At 38.7% G+C, this 17,950-nt stretch overlaps 1 protein-coding gene across 6 annotated transcripts in view; it reads left to right on the top strand.

Annotated features, from left to right (window-relative positions):
• Positions 1 to 526: 526 nt before the first annotated feature.
• Positions 527 to 17,950, top strand: part of TUSC3 (tumor suppressor candidate 3) — a 192,922-nt gene continuing 175,498 nt past the window's right edge. For all 6 annotated transcript variants that reach the window (XM_059909469.1, XM_059909466.1, XM_059909465.1 and 3 more), the window contains exon 1: positions 527 to 864. In XM_059909469.1, coding sequence (XP_059765452.1) covers positions 727 to 864 — 138 coding nt within the window. In that variant the 5' untranslated portion in view covers positions 527 to 726. The remainder of the gene's footprint in view (positions 865 to 17,950) is intronic.

The raw sequence follows: 17,950 nt of genomic DNA, 5'->3' as shown, positions 1-17,950 counted from the left end.
GTATTATGTTAAGTATTGTTAAGTATTATGTTAAGTATTATGTTTATGTTAAGTGTTATGTTGTTATGTTAAGTTTATGTTGTTTATGTTAAGTATTAAGTATTATGCTAAGAAACTATGTTCACAATAAGTAGACAGGAATAGAAGATGTCCGTTATCACAGTATCACTGTTCTTTGAACTACTGTTGAGTAAAAGTGTCCCAATGGGATCAGAGATTGCCATTAGCTAGAAGGGCCAGATCCTTACTAATTCCTCAAAGCTCTTCTCCATCACCGAAGAAGGCAATTATGTCTGTCTCTGGTTCCAGGTAAAGTGTTGGATAAACAGGACTCTCGCATATTCCCGGGACCCGGTGGTGGTTTCAGTGGCAGGGCAGCCTACGGTTCAGACCAGCGAGGTGGAAATCCGTGGCCCCCGCTGCCGGGGTCTCGGGGCGGAGTCCGGCCGAGAGCGCAGCGCGGCGTGCGTGGAAGCTCCGGCTCCCTCGCCACGCCCACTTCCTGCCCCATCCCGGGCCTTTCCAGGTCTCCTCTTCCGGTGAACCGGATGCTCCGTCAGTTTCCTCCTCGGCGTCCTCCGGTGCTTCCCGGCTCCCTGGCAAGGCCGCAGGCATCCACGGGGGACGGTCAGGGGGCTCCCGGCGGCTGGCGTGGCAGGTGTAGGGCGCCGGTAGGAGCTGGGCGCACACGGTTACCGAGCGTGGAGGAGACACGTCCCTGCGGCGATGGGTGCCAGGGGCGCTCCTTCACGCCGGAGGCAGGCGGGGCGGCGACCGCGGCACCTGCCCACCGGGAGCTTTCCCTTTCTCCTCCTCCTGCTGCTTCTCTGCATCCAGCTCGGAGGAGGACAGAAGAAGAAGGAGGTAGAATGAATCCCCTGGGCACTCCCGGGAGGGCCAGGACGGGTCCCGGCAGGCGGGCCGCGTTCCTTGGCAGCCTTCCCGCGTTGCTAGGCACCGGGCCGCCGGGTGTGGGTGATGGCTGTTTTGGGGAGCGGTTGGGAGGCCTTTGCGCGAGTCCTTTGGGCTCCACAGTTTCAAAAGTGGGGTTGCCCAGTGCTCTCTCAAAAAACAACGAAGCATCGTGTTTTGTGCGCCTAGCACCTCACACCTTTAAGACACGGAGCGTTTTTGACCCTTACTTGAAGGCAGAGTTTCGGGGCCGTCGAGTCAGTAAAAAAAGAGTGTGTTGGATGTGAAAACACCCTTTAGGAGTATTTCAAACCTATAGGAACGAGTTGTCCCTTGTGTTCATTACCCTGCTCCCTTCGTTATCCGTTTCAGGAGGCAACAGATCATATTGAGACCGTGTTTAAAGTTATTCTGTATTTTATATACATTTTTAAAGCTGTATTTTTTTTTAATATTAAATTCAAGGTATAATTGTGCCGATAACCTCACATTTAGGTTGCGCAAATTTATTTGTGAAATTCAGATCACCTGATTTCAATCTTAGTCCTATAGTAACTCTGATGAGGACGCGGATTGAAGTAACTGACCGTATTTAAAGTAGTTGTAGAGTTATTTGTGAATTTCAGTTATCCATCTCTACCTTGGATGGTTGATCTCGTGGGATTAGAAAAAAAAATTATTTTGGAAATGTAAGGTTTCTAATTGTACGTCATTTTAGTGAGAGTGTCTCTCCATATTAATTGCAAATAGTTTTTCCTGGTGAAGTTTTATTTACATACACGTGGCTCTAATTCGGGTTTCAAATATTACCGCGACTTTCTTGATAGCTGGGTAGCAAGAGTGAAAAAACAGCCTCACACACAAGTAACTCTGATTCTCTTTCTCTTTACTCCTTGCCTGAAACAACTCTGAACTCAGTATTTTCCCTTTAACTTTTTTATTTTAACTTTTTTTACTTTAACATAAAAATAGGCCTTAGTGAAATTCTTGGTGGTGTTATAGTAAGAGGTTTGGTGAAGAACCACTGTTAAATTAAGACTGTATTTACAAATATAACGATTTTTTTTGCCTAGCATTTGGTATTTATATACATTTCTTAGATTTCATAGTTTTTCTCTTTTTAAAAATTTTTTATCTTATAACCTTGCCAACATATTTAAAATTTATTTATTTTTATATTTTAAATTTAATTTTATTTATTTTTATACAGCAGGTTCTTATTAGTTATCTATTTTGTACATATTAGTGTACACATGTCAATCCCAATCTCCCAATTCATCCCACCACTACCTCCCCCCCCCACCACAGCTTTACCCCCTTGGTGTCCATACGTTTGTTCTCTGCATCTGTGTCTCTATTTCTGCCTTGCAAACTGGTTCATCTGTACCATTTTTCTAGGTTCCACATATATGAGTTAATATACGATATTTGTTTTACTCTTTCTGACTTACTTCACTCTGTATGACAGTCTCTAGGTCCATCCACGTCTCTACAAATGACCCAATTTCGTTCCTTTTTATGGCTGAATAATATTCCATTGTACATATGTACCGCATCTTCTTTATCCATTTGTCTGTCAATGGACATTTAGGTTGCTTCTATGACCTGGCTATTGTAAATAGTGCTGCAATGAACATTGGGGTGCATGTGTCTTTTTGAATTATGGTTTTCTCTGGGTATATGCCCAGTAGTGGGATTGCTGGGTCATATGGTAATTCTGTTTTTAATTTTTAAAGGAACCTCCATACTGTTCTCCATAGTGGCTGTATCAATTTGCATTCCCACCAACAGTGCAAGAGGGTTCCCTTTTCTCCACACCCTCTCCAACATTTGTTGTTTGTAGATTTTCTGATGATGCCCATTCTAACTGGTGTGAGGTGATACCTCATTGTAGTTTTGATTTGCATTTCTCTAATAATTAGTGATGTTGAGCAGCTTTTCATGTGCCTCTTGGCCATCTGTATGTCTTCTTTGGAGAAATGTCTATTTAGGTTTTCTGCCCATTTTTGGATTGGGTTGTTTTTTTAATATTGAGGTGCACGAGCTCTTTTTATATTTTGGAGGTTAATCCTTTGTCCATTGATTCATTTGCAAATATTTTCTCCCATTCTGAGGGTTGTTTTTTCATCTTGTTTATAGTTTCCTTTGCTGTGCAAAAGGTTTTAAGTTTCATTAGGTCCCATTTGTTTATTTTTGTTTTTATTTCCATTACTCTAGGAGGTGGGTCAAAAAAGATCTTGCTGTGATTGATGTCAAAGAGTGTTCTTCCTATGTTTTCCTCTAAGAGTTTTATAGTGTCCAGTCTTACATTTAGGTCTTTAATCCATATTGAGGTTATTTTTATGTATGGTGTTAGGGAGTGTTCTAATTTCATTCTTTTACATTGTAGCTGTCCAGTTTTCCCAGCACCACTTATTGAAGAGACTGTCTTTTCTCCATTGTATATCCTTGCCTCCTTTGTCATAGATTAGTTGACCATAGGTGCGTGGGTTTATCTCTGGGGTTTCTATCCTGTTCCATTGATCTGTATTTCTGTTTTTGGGTCAGTACCATATTGTCTTGATTACTGTAGCTTTGTAGTATAGTCTGAAGTCAGGGAGTCTGATTCCTCCAGCTCCGTTTTTTCCCCTCAGGAGTGCTTTGGCTATTCGGGGTCTTTTGTGTCTCCATACAAATTTTAAGATTTTTTGTTCTAGTTCTGTAAAAAATGCCATTGGTAATTTGATAGGGATTGCATTGAATCTGTAGATTGCTTTTGGTAGTATAGTCATTTTCACAATATTGATTCTTCCAATCCAAAAATATGGTATATCTCTCCATCTGTTTGTGTCATCTTTGACTTCTTTCATCAGTGTCTTATAGTTTTCTGAGTACAGGTCTTTTACCTCCTTAGGTAGGTTTATTCCTAGGTATTTTATTCTTTTTGTTGCAATGGTGAATGGGATTGTTTCCTTAATTTCTCTTTCTGGTCTTTCGTTGTTAGTGTATAGGAATGCAAGAGATTTCTCTGCATTAATTTTGTATCCTGCAACTTTACCAAATTCGTTGATTAGCTCCAGTAGTTTTCTGGTGGCGTCTTTAGGATTCTCTATGTATAGTATCATGTCATCTGCAAACAGTGACAGTTTTACTTCTTCTTTTCCAATATTTATTCCTTCTATTTCTTTTTCTTCTCTGATTGCCATGGCTAGGACTTCCAAAACTATGTTGAATAATAGTGGTGAGAGTGGACATCCTTGTCTTCTTTCTCATCTTAGAGGAAATGCTTTCAGTTTTTCACCATTGAGAATGATGTTTGCTGTGGGCATAGTTTTTCTTGAGAAAGGGAGGAGATTTGAAAAGTAGTTTTTTTTTGTGTAGATTACCAGAGCAGAGGGCATTAAAAACAGTGAGGAACTCCATGCAAATGCTGATGATTTATCTCCTAGAGAGATCATCGTAACCATGGTAACTTTCAGTTGGGAGGGGAAAAAAAAGCCCCAAAAAGAAGTCTAAAAAGTGTACATCTTCAAAGCATCTTAGCATCTCCAATTGTAAGACTACTTTAACATGTGACATTTGTTAATTTAGTATAATTATAAATTGTGATAACATCTATTTCCATTAAATATTTTTTATAAAGGTTATTTTAAAAATGCAAAATTAGGGAGAAAATTTTGAGGATTTAAAAAGGTTGTCTTCCAAAACTTTCATTTCTCTTAAATAGGAGAGTCTAATAATACTACATGGTGATATTGTAGAATACACATTTTATTTAAGGAAAAGAGCAAAGTAACATATAGTTGAAGTTTTAATACTTTACTAAATGAGCATGCATGTCTCTGAAATGCAGTCTAGTTTCGTATCTGGTACTCAGTTCAAAAACTATGATCTCTTCCAATACTGGAAGAAAAACATTCTTGGAAATATAGGTCACAAGTGTTTTACTTTTCTAGGGATATTCCAGAGTTGTTTTGATCATATGTGGCGGCTGCTGCTGCTTTTTTTTTTTTTTTTTTTTTTTTTTGCTTAGTTTAGAACCTGTTGCCCAGTATGAGATTTGACACCATTGAGCCAGAAAAATATAACAGCTGGAACTTAATTTACTACAATAAATATTACAAACATAAGTACTGGAATAGTTGACTTGGCATGGATCGTGTATTCTTTTGTTCTGGGGAACCCAAACGGAAATCTAAAGTTGAACCTGGAATCAGGAATTGGACGATAGTTGCTTTTAAGGAAGTAACATTTATGACAGTAATAGTTACCACCATAGGTTTTTGAATAGAACTGATGGTCCGGTTACAATTCGTATCCTATCTAATTGACATCAAACCACTTAACTTCCCTGAATTTTAGTTCTTTTGTTTGGAAATACAGGTATAATACTTACATCTCAGTGTTGTCATTGGGATTAAATAAGACTGTATTTAAAGTGTTTAGTGTAATGCCTAGAACATAACAAATGATCAGTAATTTGGTAGCTGCTATTATATATTCTTCATTTAAATGAAAGATAGACATGATAATGAGATCCTAAAATGTGATAAAAATTTTTTTCAAATTAATTCTTCTGCTAAATAAACTGACTTTATAATAATTGTAAATTATATAGTTTATGGAATAAAATGTTCATTACTTATTTTATTATGAAACACTGAGAATTCCAAACTCTAACATTGCTTGAGAACTTCCCAAGAGGAGATTTTACATCATGGAAGAATTGATAGTATTCATGGATTTGTGTATGTGTGTCTACATATATAGGTATATATCTGTTTCTAAATGAAGACATTTTTATTCATCAAAAAATAGTTTTGCCATATTCTTTATTTAAGAATATAGTCAAGAAATAGTTAAATAGGCACAGAAAATTGATGGGAGATTTTTATGGTCAGTTTCCTTAATTACATTGAATACAGTCGTGTTAAGTGATTTTTGAATCCTCATGTTAAGTGATACGGATTTGTGGGAAACTTTAGATTCTTAGTAGTATATCATTTGCATTTCTGATGCATCATGGGTTTCTATTATTTTGACAGTTTCTCTGTTTCTTATATTGTTAACACTTATCAGTTAATCAACTTCATTTAGAATTGTTTTAATCTCTAATGACCTCTTATAACTGTATGAAAAGAGCTCAAATTCTGTAATGATTTCCAGTGGACTTAATGACTTTACCATCATCAAAAGCAGCTACTGTCAGCCCTTCAAATCTAGGGGTCTTGTACCTGTATTCAGAGAGGGCCGACTGTACCACACCATTTTGTAGCATGAGGGACTCGAGCAGTTTCAGATTTTGGTATCTGCTGGGGTCCTGGAAGCAATCCCCCTTGGATACTGAAGGACAACTATAATATAATAATTTATACTCTCTGCAAAGAAAATGATTAGCGAATAGGCTACAACATGTAGGTAGCGGCTCATAAATATTTTTTAAGAGAGAAGTAGTGTTATTAGTTGCCTCTGAGATAACTTCTATAAGCACACTTTACACTGAGATGTATATATCCAGTTACTCTTTAGTGGCACAGCCTTGAAATAGAGACTTTAGTGTCTTAGCAAATGATAGGGAGAGGATGGAGGTAAGCAATGGATTTTGATTTTACCTTTAAGCAGAGAACTTAGGTGGAAGAAATAGTTTGTAAACATATGAGCACAACTTTAAGAAATGCATAGTAATTATACATTGATATGTATACATATATATACCTGTCATGCTGATGTCAGGCAGGTGTGTTAGCTAAGTTAGATTTTGTGTACAGTAACTCCTTGAAGAGTAATTGGAAATGACAGGTCTCACTTAAAATGGCCCAAACTGCTTGTCAATAACTTTGAGGCTTACCCTGCCGCAGTTTCATGGATAATGGCAGAAGGCATGGGATTCCTGGGTCACAGGCGGACAGTTTATTACAGTAATAGAATTGCCAGAGTATCAGCATTTGTGCTGGTGACGCAGGCCAGCTGACACCTGCGAATGTAGTGAATTTCAGAGCAGGAGAGGACCCTGAGCTTATGGAACCCAAATCCTTCATGATGGGCAGTAAACGTATTTGACTTCAGCCTTAGAGGGAGTCACTGTCTTTATTAAATTGGAAAGTAAACAAACCTGATCTTTGTTCTAGAAGGCACAGTGTCTAGCAGAGCTGTGTACTATACAAACATCCTTGAAAAGACAGCCTAGAACAAAGTCAGTACTTGTCCTTGCAAGTTATGTCGAAACCGTGACGAACCGTCTGCCTACGCAAGGGATCTAACCTGGGTCAGAAGGGAACACTTCAGGATATTTTCTTCCACATACACAAAACACCAGCATGTTCAGCCCCTTGTATATGTGTTCTCTTCTACGTGGAAGACACAGAGAAAGGGAAAGGGCAGAAACATGAAACTTCAGCCACAGATTCATCAGCTGTTTGTTAACTGTTTTGGGCTGCATTTACTTGTGCATATTCTCTTTAGCCTTAAATAGTCAGTGAGTTTGGATGTGAGTGTGATCAGTATGCCTGTGACTACCTTAGTAGTCTCCAGGTTTGTTTGGTGTATTAGACCATGTAATGATTGCTTCTTTCCATAAGACTCCCACCTGGAGCATCATGCTAATTTCACCAAGATAGAAGATTTACCTTTGGCTAAGTATAGGAGTAACTCTTCTCCTGCTAGATCATGAACAAATGTAACACTGTGTGCATGCGTATGTGTGCACCAAATAGGTAGTATTTACGTCAGTCTCTATCCAGTTTTTATTCTATCCGTTGGCAAGATTTCTGCAGCTTCTCAAATTGAGCATAAGAACCTGTTGTATAAGAAAATAAATAAAATAAAATTCAAAAAAGAAAAAAAATTGAGCATACCTAAAAGGGAACTCTCAATCCTTTCCTCTGCCCATCTGGCCCATCTGTTTTCTCATTGCTCTCAACAGTGCTGTTTTATGGGGAACACATTTTAACCTTATTTTTTTTAAAGTAATCACTTGCCATATATAATACTATATCTTTGTGGCTCTTATGTTTTGCACGTTGTACACAGAGAGGCTGACTTCACATAATTTCTTGCAGAGTCGTACATAGATTTAAGGAGAGCATCTTGCAAAAATATGATTCCTCTATTATACATAGATATGTAAAACATAAATATTTAGTTTGAATAGTAAAATTTCAAATATATTATTCAGAAAAATAGACAGTATTTTTTTTCATAGTAGTTGATATCTGTCTGTCTATCTCTCTACCTGCTTGCCTGATTGTCTCTCTGTTTAATGTCAGAAGGAAAAAGGTCAGTGTCAACAGTGAGCTTATGTTACAGAGTGTTTCACAATCTGTGATAAAAGTCCTAACTTAGAAGTATAGCATCCTGAAGCCATTAATGAATTGAAAAAAGTTAAGAATAAAAGGAAGTCTTTACTAACATTTATTGTTATTACATTTTTGGTTGCTCATATGAAGATACCTAACTAGTTTGATGTTTGGAAGTGAAAAGGAAATTTTCTTTCCCCTGTATGTTACTATGAGAACTCAACCATCTTTAATGAAAAGGGGCACTTGAGTATAGGTCAGGTAAATTGTGGTACTGATTTTATTAAATGGAACTGTTTATTTTAGATGTGTATTTTTAGAGATGGCTTAATATTGCTGTCAGTATGATTTGACTCAACTTTTGGAGAAATATTGTGGTTCAGTGTCTTCTCTGATTGGAAACAAAGCAAACCATTGGAAAGTTAGTTTATATGATTTTTGTGGTAAAACTTAAGGTAGAAGATTGATTACAAATTGTAAGATCTGCTTACTGTTCATATTAAATATTAAATTTAATGAGATACTGTCCTATAATTTAGTGAATTTAACAAACTTGGGAGTTGGAAATAAGGCTTATTTCAGGAAATGAAAAAAAACATAACAGGAGAGTCGATAGAGGATAGAATGCCAGGCATTTCACCTAAATTGTTTATAATCATCACAGTATCTTGGTGATTGTGACAGAGTTTCCTTTGCCTTACCTTTGTCTTTGTTAACAGTATACCTTGGTTTTATTTAAGTAGTAGGAGGAATTGGGACTATCCCAAGCCCCAAGCAATCATTTTTATTAGTCAAAGATTATCATGATTATCCAGTACCCTGCAAATTATTGGTTTAGGGGTGAGCACATGATACAATTATGTGGGGCTTTTGGAAGTTTCCTCCTTCTTCATAAAGGACCCAAAGTGGGGGAATTCTTTCTTCCTGTCTTTGGATATGTGTATGAGGATGTGATGCTTGCATTGCTGAACCCATCTTGTAATCACAAAAAGTACAAGCCTGAGGGCAAAACCAGTAAGTTTATGCTGGCAGAGTAGAAAATTGGGAAGAACATGGGTACTTAATGGCATGACTTGACTAGCCTTGTACATGCTTCAACTCTGGACTCCTTGTTATATGAGTTAATAAGCTTTCTTATTGTTTAAGACATTTCAAATTGAATTTCTGATTTTTTGTATTTGAAAGCGTTCTACCGAGGAAGGTCCTCTTGGATTAAGGGTTTTACCCGTGACTGTACAACTTGTAAGTTTACAGCCTTACCCCAAAGAACTCTTTCTACATTATGTTTTAGTAACCGGACCCTCTTTGTGAATTAGTTATTAAATATTAGTGGAGGACCATTTAAGTATGTATAGCTGTCCCCAGTCTTTGATCAGTTGTCAGTATTAGAAGAAGTTTGTGTATGTTTCACTGTCATTGAAGTGAATTTTCATGTTCCTCTTATTAAAATAATTTTGTTTTATTGTATGAATTGAAATTCTCTATTCAAAAGTTATGTCCAAAACGTTGTAGGAAGGAAATTGGGCATAAATTTATTAAGTGCTTTAAAAACTATTAGCCCAAGAACAGAGTGGAAGAGAGTAAGTATGCCCAAGATATATTTGCTGTATGCTGTTTTCTATTTGAATGTTTTTAAGAAATACTTATTCCTTTTGCTTTTGTGTATCTAATAGATTGATACGTAGTTTCATTTTAAAGACATGTGAAATAAAATTCAGGAAGATACTTAATTTTATTTTTAAAATGATCATGTTTTAATAATGTTCTTTTAGTTAACATCTGAGTTAAGATGAAGCAAAAGAAAAACTGGGACCTTCCTCAAAGATCAGGCTTTGTGCAATGCTGATTGGTTCGTGTTTTTTTAGAGTGGAAGCTTTCAAAGGGAATAAAAGATTTTTCTCATACTCATGAAAGTGGAGTGGCTTTGCTGTGTCTTGCACTTGTGTCCTGTGCATTTTTCCTCTTGGAGCCTTTATGGGGAGAAGGAGTGGCTGAGTCAAGGTGTAACACCATCACCATGGCACTCACTCAGCATCGCTTCCTACGGAGAGCAGCATGAGTCACAGGCTTTGATGTTGGAGCGTTTTCCAAATCATAAAGCGAATAGTAACTATCGTGCGTGTGTGTGTGTGTGTGTGTGTGTGTGTGTGTGTGTGTGTGTGTGGTGTTTAAACACTGCGTTATAGAATGATAGAGCAGGAAAGTCAGATTTCAGGCTAAATAACAAAGCTGGGACCAGGAGGGAGTTTTCCTGCCTCCAGAGTTGCTGTTTCTGCATCCCCGTGCTCAGTTATGCTGTCTTGTCTCTGCCCCTCCCCTCTTGATTACTTTAAGTACACTATCATTTCCTCTGTCTTTTCATGGCTGATCTTTTCTGAACTTCTTCACGGGTACTTGTTTTGTAAACTTCAAAATGATTACCGGTTTGGCAGCTCTAAAACAAAGCTATTAATACTGCTTAGACTTGACCCCTTTGAGAACATAATTTATAAAATTAGGCCATCTGTTTCTTTATGAAGCTGTTTAAATAAATGAAATTAGTCTAAGGGAAGCCTAAGTCACAAGAGTCAGAACTCTGTAACCTACATGGATGATGTAAGTTTCTGTTCCATCTGTCTTCCCCAAATAGTGCCTCCTACAGTCCCTAATGCTAAGGAAAGCCTCGTCATACATCTCTTTGCCAGAGCCAGAAATGCGGGCACATTCACTTAGTTTCAAACGTTTACTCAGTCGTGACTTTCTTCAACACCCCTTCCTACACCCCAGCTGAAGACGTCCCCTGGGACTTCCTAGCCAGTGCTGTCTTGGGGGGTACTCTCTACATGGCTCTAGGGTGCAATCCAGCGTTCTTTGCGTGCTCTTGAGTGCTTTTCCTGAGTGAGCCTTTGTCTGACTCTCCTGTTTTCTATCTCACCACTGTTACATGCTTCCTTCCAGTGTTAACTTAAGCAGGGTACCCCTTCTTCCCCGTTTTGGATCAGGAATTCCTACCCTGTGCTCAGATAGATAGATGTCTGTGCTTATTCTTTATGGCACTTAAGTGAATTATTGCCTATTGTCTGTCGTTACTGTTGTTCTACAAGCCCTTTGAGGAGAAGGGTTGTGGGTTTATTTTTGTATCTGTATTTCCATATTCAAGCATAGTGCCTTGTACTTGGTAAATGCTTAGTAAAGTTACTTTGGTCGAGATACTTAATCTCTCTGAGCTTCAATTTCCTTATCTGTAAAGTGGAGATAGTTTGTTAGTCCCTACTATAGAGTTGTGAGCCTTACGTGAGATAATTCTCTAAAGTATACTTAGCATAGTGCCTGGAACATAAGTGCTTAATGAACGTTAGCTTTGGTGCTGATATTGGTGAATGACTGCAGGATGTTCTGTGGTTTGTTTTATGTTTCCAAAGTGAATTTTCATGAGTAGCATAAGTTGATTTGGCATTACAAAAGAAACTTTTAAAGGCATTTGATATGCATAATTTTTCATGAATACTTAATTTTCCTATGTGACAGATTCTGCTACTAAATTGGCTCTTGAGAAAATGTCATCATTCCTTTCTTCAAATGATTAAAGATTTGGCAGTAACCATTTGATCATGGTTACTTTTCCTATTTGACTTCTTACAGCATTTGACGGGTGCTCAGTGTAGCCCTGTTTGGGTTTAACCTATTTGCAGTCCTTTGGACCTCTTGGAACTAGAGGTCTATTTCTCGCCCCAGGTTTGTGAAGTTTTCAGCTATTATTGCATTAAATATACTCTCTGTCTCTTTTTCTTTCTCTTCTCCTTCTGGAATTCCTGTAATGCAAACATTGTTCCTTTCATTGTGTCCCATAATTCCTATAGGCTTTCTTCACTCTTTTTCATTCTTTTTTCTTTTTGTTTTTCTGACTGGATAATTTCAATTTTCCTATCTTCCAGGTCACTGATTCTTTCTTTTCCATTGTTGAGTCTGGTTTTGAAACTCTCCATTGAATTCTTCTGACCAGTTATTGTATTTTTGTACTTTAGGATTTCTGTTTGGGTTTTTTTTTTAAATTTCTGTTTATTCCACTTCTTGTTTTGTTGATGCATTGTGTTCCTAATTTCATTTAGTTGCCTGTGTGCATGTTCTTGTAGGTCACTAAACTTCTTTAAGGGGTTTGTCTGACAGTTCATAGATCTGCATTTTTTTAGTATCCATTATTAGAGCTTTATTAGTTTCCTTTGGTGGTGTCATATTTACCTGATTTTTCGTGATCCTTGATTCCCTACATTGGTATCTGCACATTTGAGTAAGTGGTCTCCTTTTCCAGACTTTGCACGTTTGTTTTGACACGTATAGTACTTCACCAGTCAGCTCAATTTGGGTTTCTGGATCCCACAACTCCTACAGAGGTACTTTTGCTTTTGGATGGATACTGAATTTTTGTTGTTGAGGGGAGGGAAGGATAAAATTGAGGGCTGACTTATGCTGACATCACTCCTATTTCCTTTTTTTCAAAAGCTCACCACCCTTGACTTTTGTGACTTGACCCTTACATGGCTTTATACCAGAATGATGGATAGCATAGATTATTAGAACACCACTATCACCTCTACTATTTTTTTTGCTATTGATTTTATTTTATTTTTTATTTTTTAAAAATTTATTTGTTTTATTTATTTATTTTTGGCTGCACTGGATCTTCTTTGTGGTGCATGGGCTTCTCATTGCAGTGGCTTCTCGTTGCAGAGCACAGGCTGTAGGCACGCGGGCTCTAGAGCACAGGCTCCATAGTTGTGGCTCACGGGCTTAGTTGTTCCATGGCATGTGGGATCTTCCCGGACCAGGGCTTGAACCCTTGTCCCCTGCATTGGCAGGCGGATTCTTAACCACTGTGCCACCAGGGAAGCCCTTTGCTATTGATTTTAATTGTCACTTTTCTTTGGCGTTTAATGGAAGCCGGTGACACTCTGTATAATTTGGTTTTGTCATTTGCTTTCTCCTTGTCTTTTTTCTTATTTTACTGTTTGGTAGTCTTATAGAATGGAATTAGAATGAGAAAAGCAGGTAATGTGAATTCTAGCCCCATTGTTTATCTTTACAAATTATCTATTTGGACCACAATTTTCTTCTTTATAAACTAGAGATAATTCCCCGCATGGGGTTGTTTTGAAGATGAAATGAAATAAAATGCGAACTTTACAAAATGTCAAGGGTTTTATAAAAGTTAGTTCTGAAAAATGATACGTGGGTTCCAGTTTCTTTGATATGAACTCTGGGTTCTTGGGCAAGGCACTTAACCTTTTGAAGCATCAGTTTGTTCAACTGTAAAATGAGAACATTGAACAAGATCATGATGTCTGAATCTGGGGAAAATAGGGAAAGTTTCCCATTGGCTGTCTGAAATTATAAACGTTTTTCATTTATGGCATAAATGGATTTTTCTGGCATGAGCACTCGTAACATATATTAGATTTTTAAAAAGTTAAAAACTATTGGATTAAACGTTTGCTTAGATCCTTTCTAGATGGTATGATTATATGAAATATGGTAATAGAATGATTTATGGTTGTTTCTCTATATATCAAAGGTAATTTTATGTCTTAGAGGTTGAATCTTAGTAATAGTTCTGCTCTTATTTGATTACAATATCCTTATCATAAAGAAGCTTAACTAATACTAGTTTTCAACAATTTGAGTTATATGATCCACAGAGGATAACTAAAACTAATTGTGGCAGAGCTATTTCAGTTCTTTTTATTTGCCTATCAGATAGCAGTTAGATTTATACTTGCCTTAGATTTGCCTGTTTCAAATATGTAATCTACAAAGCCACAAATTAAAACAATAAGCTATTTTTGTACATGGCTATAGTTTTCAAAATACTGCATAGGTGCTATATCTGCAGTAATTCATATGGATAAGAAAACTTAGAAAAGTAGTAATTTGTCTGAGTACAATCATTAGCACTGGCCTCTAATGTTCAAGATACATATTAGCAGAATAGAAGGAACCTATTTCATTATCTAAAAACGGAATTGGTGAGGGAAATAGGGTGTTGTTTTCCTTTTCTTCGTATCCCTTTTCTTTGTAAAGCTACTTTTGTAAAGTTAGGTTAGGTTAGCCCTATGGCATTTTCTACACAGATTGCAGTCCTTTGGTTTTTGTATTTTCACAGGATTCCATCATGTCGTGGTAAGTAGATGATCCCAGGGACCTTTCTGCATTGTTTTCCTGGTTTGTTACTAAAATCTAAACTTCTTTAGTGTGGGAAGTTCCTAGTCTTACTTGTCTGTGTCATCATAATCAGCACAGAAGCCCAAAGTAGATGAGTCTTTTATGTTTTATGATTGTTTGTCTGCTTATTGGTTTCTTAAATACGTTATAAATGTTTTTCATATTACGTCCATTTTGATTGTTTTAAATAGAAATAATAATATTGAAATAAATGATAGAAAATAAGTATATTTGAGTGTCATCTCCCTAAAATACGGCACGTTACTGAATAAAGGGCCATGTCACTGACATTTCTCTAAAATGTGATCTACCATTCCTTTTTTCCAACAAATATTTGTTGATGAATACTACATGTCAGACACCATACTGGATTTTGGAGGTAAAGTGGTGAACAAGACAGCCACTGCCCTGATGTGTCCTGTAGCTCATAGTCCTGTAGGAGATTCAGACAGGAAAACAGGCAGTTATAGTGTGGTGTGAGAGATGCATAAACTGGGAACTGTTGGGTGCCGTGGTGTTATGTTAACACATCGGGGTCAGCTGAAAACTGAAGATACACATAGGAAATGGCTTAATGAAGGGAGAAGTATTCTAAGAAGAAGAAATAGTACTAGTAAAGGTCAAGAAGTATGAAAAAACACAACAAATTCAGGAAACTCAAAGTAGTTGACATGGCTCGGCTTAGAATGCACAGGTTGGGGAGTGGCAGGGTGGAGGCTGGAATGGAAGCCAGAGTCAAATCCCAAAGGATTTGCCATTGTCTAGACATGCAAGCCATGTCTAGGCTTGACCTTGAGGTCCGTGGGAGGAACTGAAGGGTTTTATCTTGGAGGTGAGGATGAGGTTTACATTTCGGAGGGTTGCTCTGGCCCTGCTGTGGAAATTAGCTTAGGTGGGGATGCGACGTTGGAGGAAGAGCAGCAGTCTGCTTAAGAGGCTACAGCAGAACTGGATGTGAGAGGCAGTGATGACTTGTCGAAGGTTGTGGCAGTGAGAACGCAGAACGATCACTGGATTTTTGAGCTCTGGGAGCCAGATGAGGCAGTTCTTGGTGGTTGATTGTGTGTGGGATGAGGGAAAAGGAGGTAAGAATAATGACTACATTTCTTGGTAAAAGGGAAATTCTATTTACTGAAATGGGAAACAGGAGAAGGAAGAGATTTTGGGAGGAAGATAACATGTTCACTTTTAAGGATGTGCGCGATGCCTGTGTGAAATCTAAACAGGTGTTTGAGAGGCAGTGGAATGTCTGGATACGGACCTTTGATCTGGGCTGAAGATGAAATGGATTTGGAAATCATGAGCATCAATGGGAATTGAGTTTTTGGTGGTGGTTCAAAATCCCCGCGCCAGAGTATACAGAGTGAAAAGGAAGAGCAAATGCAGACCCTCAGGGATGGCAGTATTTCACTGTCCTTCAGAAGGCAAGTTTGCAGAAGAGACCAAGACTGCACTGCCGGAGAGCTAGGAAGAAACCCAGCAGATTGTGGATGTCACAGGGGAGGAATGTTTCAGCAAGACAGAGGTCAACAGAGACGAATAGTGACAGGCTAAACAAAAACTGTAAAGAGTCCTTTGGATTTAGGCAGAGCAGTTTAACTGTAGTGCTAGGATGGAAACTAGAAGGGAGTGAGTGGGTTAGTGAATGAGTGGGTCGTGAGGAAGTAGACACAGCCAACTCTTCTTATGAAGCACTTTTGCTGTGAATGGGTGGAGAGTTAAGTGAGTGGTGGCTGGAGAAGAGCTTGACATGGAGAGGGAAGATAACTGAAGCAGAGCCAGGTGGCTGAGAGGATGGGAGCAAGGAGTGGGAAGCGAGACCCTCAGGTGGGATCAGCTTCCTACAGGAATGTGGTGGTAGTTCTCAGCGCTGTTCTCAGGTAGTTTTGGGTTTTCTTCCATGCCTGTGACGGGATTGCACTCTCCCACTCTTGTGAACTCAGGCGTGGCCCCAAGACTGACTGGCCCGTGAGTTGTGAGCAGATGTGCCATGTGTCAGTTCTAGGCAGAAGCTCCAAGGGTCATTACATGCTTTGCCGTTGTCTTTTGCCCTCTGGCACGGTGACTGGGGACGTTTGACGCGGTGGGTGCCGCGTCAGCCTGGGTCCTCCGTGAACAGGATGCGCTGAGTCTCCCTGCCAACCCATAAGCTGGAGAAATCCACCTGTATTTTTTTAAATACTGAGATCTGGAGCTGTTAGGGCTCTGTAATTTAAGCTCTTTGGATTGTTCCAAGGAGTATTGACCTCTCTTACCTTTCAGTGGGAGAAATGGATAAAAGAAGCGGGCGCAGTTGCAGGCACATTTGTTCTTTTGTTGGCAGAGATTGATGTTTTCTCTGTGAAATGGAAGGTAAACTAGGAAGGAGGAATAAGCTGGTAGGGCGGGGAGGTCTAGAACAGCGAATACAGTCTTAAATAGCTGGAAGAGGTGTTAGGTAATTTGCCTAGAATTACCCATTTTAAATAGCTAGAATAGGTAATTTTACTCAGAAAACACAGAGGCACTGTTAAGTCACAGAAAGGGCCGTGTGAGTTTGGAAATCATGTGTTTAATATAATCCTTATTTGATTTTCTTTCCCTCTGGCTGAGCTCAGAAGGGGAGCTATCGGGACAAGAAATGTAGGCAGTTGGATGGGTTCGGGGTTGGAGGTTTTCAGGTGGGTGAGATGGAAAGAGTGGGAGGAGAGGTGAAGATGTGCTGTGGGGTGAACGATATGGAAGGCGAAGACCATAGGTGCCGAGAGGGGAAAGAAGTAAGGCCCCAGTGAGAGAGGAGGGTCGGAAGGATGTGGGGGAGCCAGGGTGAGGGAACTGGTTGAGTAGGTTTCTGTCATTAGTGGCTTCCATCGGTTTATCATTTCAGAGGTACCAGAGGAGACCCTGGTGGTGAGTGGCTACAGTGGAGTTGAGGTTCGTCGTTGGAAATGATGAGGCTAAGGAGCTGAAAGGCTAGGATGTAAGACTGTTTATGTGGGCTTTAGTCAATGCTCAGAATAACAGAAAGATGAAGGGTAGTGAGCAGGAGTTCAGTAGATGACAGTGCCTGAACAAGACGGAGAGTGTTGGGTTTTGACGGTATGATTCATAAAGGAGCAGGGATTTTTATGTGAGGACACCCAGCTGAGGGGCTGCTAACCTTACCCTTGTCCCCGAGTGAAAGTTAAGGACAATGAATGGTTTCCATTTTAGTAGCTCTAGAGGATCTAGCTAAGAGATTAGGGGAACGCCCACTATAGATACAGAAAATGTAAGGAATTAGTTGTAATTTTGAAAATTTTATATAAGCTTTTTTCTTTGATTAGGTGACAGTATTGCAGTTTTAAAATGAGAAATTGTTAGGCAGTTAACGGTGACCTTCATTTCCTCCATCTCTTACTTCCAAGGTCTCAAACCAATTTCCTGATGTTACGACGTTTTTATGAATCAGATAAACTTTTTCATGTTTGCAGTATTTCACAGATGTATGGAATATTGCTTCTGCTTAAATGATCTTGTAGAAATCTGGCAACACTTGATCTTTTACAAATGGCAGCCTTTTGTTTAACAGTATTAACTCTAGCTAAATT

The sequence above is a fragment of the Balaenoptera ricei genome, chromosome 21 (genome assembly GCF_028023285.1).
Source record: "Balaenoptera ricei isolate mBalRic1 chromosome 21, mBalRic1.hap2, whole genome shotgun sequence".
In the NCBI taxonomy this organism is placed as follows: Eukaryota; Metazoa; Chordata; class Mammalia; order Artiodactyla; family Balaenopteridae; genus Balaenoptera; species Balaenoptera ricei.
Note: the sequence above shows the minus strand (reverse complement) of the source record. Positions and strands in the feature narration are given on the sequence as shown.